The following is a 6330-nucleotide window of genomic DNA, read 5'->3' as shown; positions in this document are numbered from 1 at the left end:
AATATACATTGTTAATTATACAGTTTCTATTATACCATTAACAATTATTTTAGGATTGGTTATAATATTTTGCTTGTAGTACCACCAATAAACACAATATTGTTTAATCATTGGATATTTGACATTATACTTAAATCATTCACCAACAGCATTACAAATAAAAAAACTCAATATTTATAGATTCAAAGAAATATGTAACATATATTTTGTGTGAATAAAAAGTTTCTGAACAAATGACTAAAAATGATACCTAGTTATAATATTATATTTCCATATATTTAGAACTTAACAAATTTATATTAGAAAAAGAGTAGGATAATTATTAATTAATGAGTAATACTAGTTACAAAAAAATAATTAATTTTGTCTTAAATCGGATAATATTTGTCCAAGAGTATGACACGGTTTATCAAATTTTGTGTTTAAATTGTATAAATATTTTTGAATAAATAACCAAGTAATAGAGGATTCAATTGGATACTCTAAGTTAAACAAATGAATCAATTTGAAACATAAGTACATCAATCGCATTAATTATTGAGAACACTTTATATTTTATAGAATCAAAGAAAACAATTGTTTCTTTTGGATGTGTTGGTGAACCAACTATTAAGATAAACGGTTGAATAGGATTGTTTTCATTGCGCCGTAGAGTGATGTATTCCTCAATTTCACAAACCGAAATTCTTAAAAATCATGAAGCTATTTTGTGAATCTTTAATAGAGTGTTTCACTTGGTTTATTTTGCCATTATGATCTCTGGTGACTTTTTTAGATGTCGGCACAAAAATGGCATGTAATAAATAAAACATAACTGTATTCGTTTCATCTGAAAAATTAAACATACAAAAATAAATTTCTAATAAATATGCTATTTCTGAGTAAAAATGTTTACTTTGACTTATGTCTGGAGTATCCTTTATACTTTCTAATAATTTGCGGCTTGAAGAATCTTTGATTTTCTCATCAATCAAGTTCATTATTTGTTTGGATTTTTCCTCAAATGTGGTCATCAAGTCCTGACAGTCTGGATATAATGTTTTGAAGTCAATATCAACCTAAAATGTTGTTTTAAATTTCTAATCATTTAAAAGCAGTTTATGCATTTTATAACAAATATGTAAACAGGGTGTCCTTAACAAATTCAATAATTTATATCAAAACATTGTTTTATATTTTTTTTATTGTTAAAATTTGGGTGTTATTATTTTTTAATCATTGGTAATAGGTACTGTTCTAAATTCATACAACCCTACAGATTTTAAATTACATACATATTGATATAATATATTGTATCTTCTTAGGTAATAGGTATATTATTATCTGTGATTATTACTTATTTTAGTAGCTACTTTTCAAAGCATTTTTTTAATTAACTTCACTAATTAATTGAAGTTAAGTTAAGGGGATTGGTGGCGGTGATTTTCTGTCTTTGTCTAACACACGCGCAACATAGGATTATAGACGTGTTCTATTTCCAACGTACCGATTAATCTAGTGAAGCGATAAAAATTCTGAAAACAGATTTGAATTTGAATAATTTCATTATTTGGAGAAGTTTAAATCAAAAAATCAAAAATGTAGACTGACCAATCTCTTGCAGACTTGATGAAAATTTCAAATCTGTTTTCAGAACCCTTATCGTTTCACTAGATTAATCGGTACGTTTGAAATAGAACACGCCTATAATCCTATGTTGCACGTGTGTTAGACAAAGACAGGAAATCACCGCCACCAATCCCCTTAAGTTAATAGTATTTGTTTACTTAATTTAAACTTAATCGATGTACTAAAATGTCTATTAACTTCGCTTTTAATTTAATTGAAAGAAAAAATACCTAACTTAACTGAGTCAAAAAATATCATTAACTTTCCTAGCCTTGATTATTTTTAACTTTTTTTTTTATAAATACATTTTTTAATAAAAGTTAACGTTAACTGTGTTTAACACAAAAGATATAGGTACTTACAAGTCGGTATCCAAGAGGTAATTTAAAACTATTCCAGTCACTAATTATGTCACTTGTTGAAGTTGCTTTTTGAATTTCGTTTAACCTAAACTTTGTTGTTGCCTTCCAATTACGTTCAACTTCCGGAAATGTACAATTTTTGTCATTTTTAATTTGATCCACTATGTAATTGATGTCTTTTTCTGGTTCTGATGCATATCACAAATGCAATAAGTAAAAACACATCATAGGTATTAGGTAGTGAGTGAAAAATATCTTACCAAAATCTATACAATGTTTGCGACTAATAGGCTTATCAACATTTTTTACATTTGATGTAACAAGACCAGTTGATTTTAAAAACCTCATAGAATTATAAAACTTCGAGTAAAGTTTTCCTTTTGGATTCTTGTTTGATTCGTACTTCATAAAATATGTATCCTAAGATTAATTTTTAAACAATTATTATTAGTAAAAATTATGTAATTACATATTACTCCTATAACTTACTTTTACTTCTGATGGAAACATAGAAATTATTTGATCACCAATAAAATCAGCAAGGTTGACCGACATCGTCATTTTTTTGGTAATGATGTAACTAATGATGGCATCTACTAATAATGATCTAATATTATCATTAAACCTATTGTTAGTTTTATAATATTCCAATATCATTCCACCAGTAGTTGATGCGTTCAATATAACACCCAAATCAATATCATGAACTAAAGATTTTTGTTGCTGAATAGTTTTTGTGGTAGGAGTATTATATGGAATTGTAGTAGTCATATTTCCATTTTGAGGTAAACATTTTTTCCAATTTTCCAAATTATTAATGAACTTAACTCGAATTCCTAATGGAAATTTATTCAATAATTCTTTACAATCATCATCTTTTAACAATTTCATCACTTTCAGATCTATTAATTCAGCTAAAAAAGATTTTACAGTATATTGTCAAAAATAATATAATTTATAATAAACAATGACTCTATTGATTATGAACTAACTAACCAAGCAATGTTTGATAAACGCATTCCAATCCCCAATCTTTGAGCAAGTCTAGTAGAGGTTGAAGATCTTCAGTCGGATAGCTATACCCTGGTACTAGTGGCATTACAACAGTAGAAGATTCTGTATCTAAAATCTATTAATATACAAACAATGATTAACTATATTTGTTTATAGTAAGTATCGGATGTCAAAACATATGCAGGAACTAAAAAAATGCAGAAAAAAGTATGAGATTCATGCAAATGTATAAGTTAAAAATTAAAAATACTTGCAAAATGATCATTTTCATTATTTGATTGTAAAGATTCTTGTAAGTTCTCATAAATTTCAAATTGCTCCATTATAAAATAAAATAGCCAATACACAGTATGTTATGTAAGTAATCTATATTTGAAAAGCCAAAAGCATAATATTTACAGTAAGTAGGTGCATAAATATTAATGTAAATGTATATATATAAATGAGTATATAAATGTTAAAAAAATTCTTTAAGGCGAATCATTAATTTGCCTGAAGGAGATGGTGTAATGTTGATTGGTGGTCCACTAAATTCGTCTACATTATAAATCACACAATCTTCAATAACAGTTTTGTCGCAATCTACCTCAAATGCTTCAAAGTGTGAATTAAAATTGATAATCTTAATTTGCTTAGCTAGAATGTGAATTTTTTTATTCGGTATATTAAAAACTATTACTTCTATAATTTCAAACAAGCTCATCTCTTCTATAAATTTTGTCAAATAATATCCTTTTTTATAAATTGTTCCCATAAATTCTATTTGGTTGTAACAACAAAAATCAACAGATGACAGAGAAAGAATTTTGCATATATTATCCGAATTTAAACTATGTATTTTGTGCTTTTCTTTTATTATAATTTCTTGAGTGCTGGATTGTAAAAGAATGTGAGCAAACTTATATTGGCATTTCTTTGCTAAAGTTAAAGTAATATTTTTCCTGGATGTTGTAGTCCGAGCGTACATTTTTAATTCTCTATGTTTTCCTTCATATTTAAAACACCAATAAAACCTTGGAGGTCCAGAGTATTGAATAATAGTTGGGTAGTGAATTAAAAAGTGGTGTTTGGGTTTTAAAGTATCATTAAACAGTCTAATATACATTGAGTTATGTTGACTTATTAATTGTTTAAGGTCCATAATTTTGCCGTCAGTAAAATTATATGAGAGAAGTAAATCAATGAGCTTTAACAGGGTTAAGAAGAATTTCCACACTTCATCGTCATCAGGAATTAAATCTCCAACCATAATTGGGAAAAAATGAATAAATGACATCATCTCCCTCGCAGACATTTTCAAATGACATTTATTTAAATGATTCACTGATATTACAGGTGAAATATTGCCAACTTCAATAGGGCCATAGTTAAAGTTGGTTTTACGTTTATTTAATGTATCTAATGAAAATATTTGAGCAGTATAAACATAATATTTAATGATATGACATATATCGTAGTGACAAATGCCTTCAAACACATCGTGCATTACATCCACACAATAATTTTCAGTAACATGGAAACTATTTATTAAATTTAAAATTGAATTTTTATTAATACCAGTTTCACTGAAATCCATCTTAGCCACATCATCTGAATAATTTATACTGTTACGCATGCATAATATATTTTCTACACATAGCTTTTGGGCAATACTTTTATGTGTTTTACAAAACCGACAATAATAATTTGATGAAAACGATTTACTGAACTCAAGTATACTATTGAGCCCCAAATTATCACCCAATACTAAACCAAGAATAAAATATACTTGAAATTCACCATATCCTGTTGAAATACTAAGTCCTTCTTCTTCAAGAAAATTAATTTCATTAATTAATTGTAACAAACATGGGTCATTTCCAAACTCTTTAAGATCAGCAGATTTAATCAGTGCTGCTAAAAATATATTTGATAATTTTGAATTGTTTTCAACAAGCGGAAAACTGTAATAAATGGCAGCAATTGACTGGTAAGTAGCATGAGATCCTAAAGGGTTATTTATCTCAAAATCATCAATGTACAAAAAATATGGAAAAACTATTTTTCCCTCAAATTGAGTTATTTTTTTTCCCCACAATTTTCCTTGGACAAAATTTGAAAGAACATTTCCAGATGCTTTTAAACTTAGAAGACGGTCATACATCATTTTAAAGTTATTGTTATTTTCAAAAAATTGTTTGAATTGTAATTTTAGTGGCAAAAGAGTCCCTTTGGTAATTTTTTCATTGTAATAAATTTCACCTCCTTGATTTACAGCACACAGCTCATTATTAATATTTATCTGTTGGACACTTGACAAGAGTTTATTATCAATCAACCATTTGTTTAAACGGTATTCTGTAGAACAGTAAATAAAAGGATTTAAAATTACAGTTTCTAATCGGTTAAAAGTTGATAATAATATGGGTTCTTTAATATCTTTATTAACTACATTTTTAAGTAAATAAGCCATTGGCTTTAAAATGTTTTCTTTTATACCAGATTGAATGTATTGGACATCACTAATATTAAAATTATTGTTGTTGTAAAGACTTAAAATAAATTTTACAGTTGATTCATATAACAGTTTAGTTGAGTTTTCAAAATTAAAATTATCTGTGAGTTTATCGTGAAAAGGCTCTTCTAAATCTAAACTTGGGTCATAACTCAGTTTAATTTTTTTTGATACTTCTGCATCAACATTACTAGTAGTGGGTATATTTTGAAAAACGTGATCACTAATTATGTGTTTTTTATTAACATGCCTTTTAAATGAAGATAAGCAGTTAAACGACTGAGAGCAAGCATTTTCCAAGCATGTATAAGCACTGTCCGATTTCAATAAGTGAATAATTTTAAAGTGGACCACCAAAGCTTGCAAATCACCAACGTTAACATTACACAAATAACAAATCATTTTCTTACCACGAGCTTTCGGCGTATTAAGTCCGGCGAAATCGTTTGTCGTACAAATTAAACAATTAAAAACACAATTTGCTGCAAAAACCGAATAACGACGCGAAGAGTAACACTGTAACTTGCAAGGTGCAATCGTACAATGCGAGTAGGTAACGCAGACAATGAGCCGTTGGCGGTTATTTAGAGTTCACAAGACAATATTGTGAACTGTATTATAATTATCATAAAATCAAAATTATATCTCGTCAATTTTATAATATTATTGTCATATTGACAAGATATATTATCATTCCGTGACTCTTTGTACCGACAATGTTTCTTATCATATTAATAATACTTAATATTATTTTAACAAGACACATTGTTTATAATACAAGAAAATATTCCTCGCAACAAGATACTCATTGTTGACCCTTAACAATATTATATTGTTGTTATTACCACCAAT

At 27.4% G+C, this 6330-nt stretch overlaps 1 protein-coding gene across 1 annotated transcript; it reads right to left on the bottom strand.

Moving 5' to 3' along the window:
• Window positions 1-487: 487 nt before the first annotated feature.
• Window positions 488-6330, bottom strand: LOC107885320. The gene is made up of 8 exons (XM_029492194.1): window positions 5889-6330; window positions 2967-3099; window positions 2460-2884; window positions 2231-2390; window positions 1971-2158; window positions 896-1058; window positions 680-829; window positions 488-606 (listed from the first exon to the last, which is right to left on the bottom strand). The coding sequence occupies exons 2-8, from the start codon at window positions 3067-3069 to the stop codon at window positions 488-490; spliced, it is 1308 nt and encodes a 435-aa protein (XP_029348054.1). The 5' UTR covers window positions 3070-3099; window positions 5889-6330.

This window comes from Acyrthosiphon pisum, unplaced genomic scaffold (assembly GCF_005508785.2).
Source record: "Acyrthosiphon pisum isolate AL4f unplaced genomic scaffold, pea_aphid_22Mar2018_4r6ur Scaffold_20997;HRSCAF=22736, whole genome shotgun sequence".
Taxonomy (NCBI): domain Eukaryota; kingdom Metazoa; phylum Arthropoda; class Insecta; order Hemiptera; family Aphididae; genus Acyrthosiphon; species Acyrthosiphon pisum.
Note: the sequence above shows the minus strand (reverse complement) of the source record. Positions and strands in the feature narration are given on the sequence as shown.

What these genes read in the sequence shown, in the direction of transcription:
- LOC107885320 (XM_029492194.1), bottom strand. Translation starts at nt 3,069, where the DNA reads ATGCCACTAGTACCAGGGTATAGCTATCCGACTGAAGATCTTCAACCT. An exon ending in TGTTTCCATCAGAAGTAAAA is followed by an intron (nt 2,391 to 2,459) that starts GTAAGTTATAGG and finishes AATTAATCTTAG; the next exon opens with GATACATATTTTATGAAGTA. An exon ending in TACTCCAGACATAAGTCAAA is followed by an intron (nt 830 to 895) that starts GTAAACATTTTT and finishes TTAATTTTTCAG; the next exon opens with ATGAAACGAATACAGTTATG.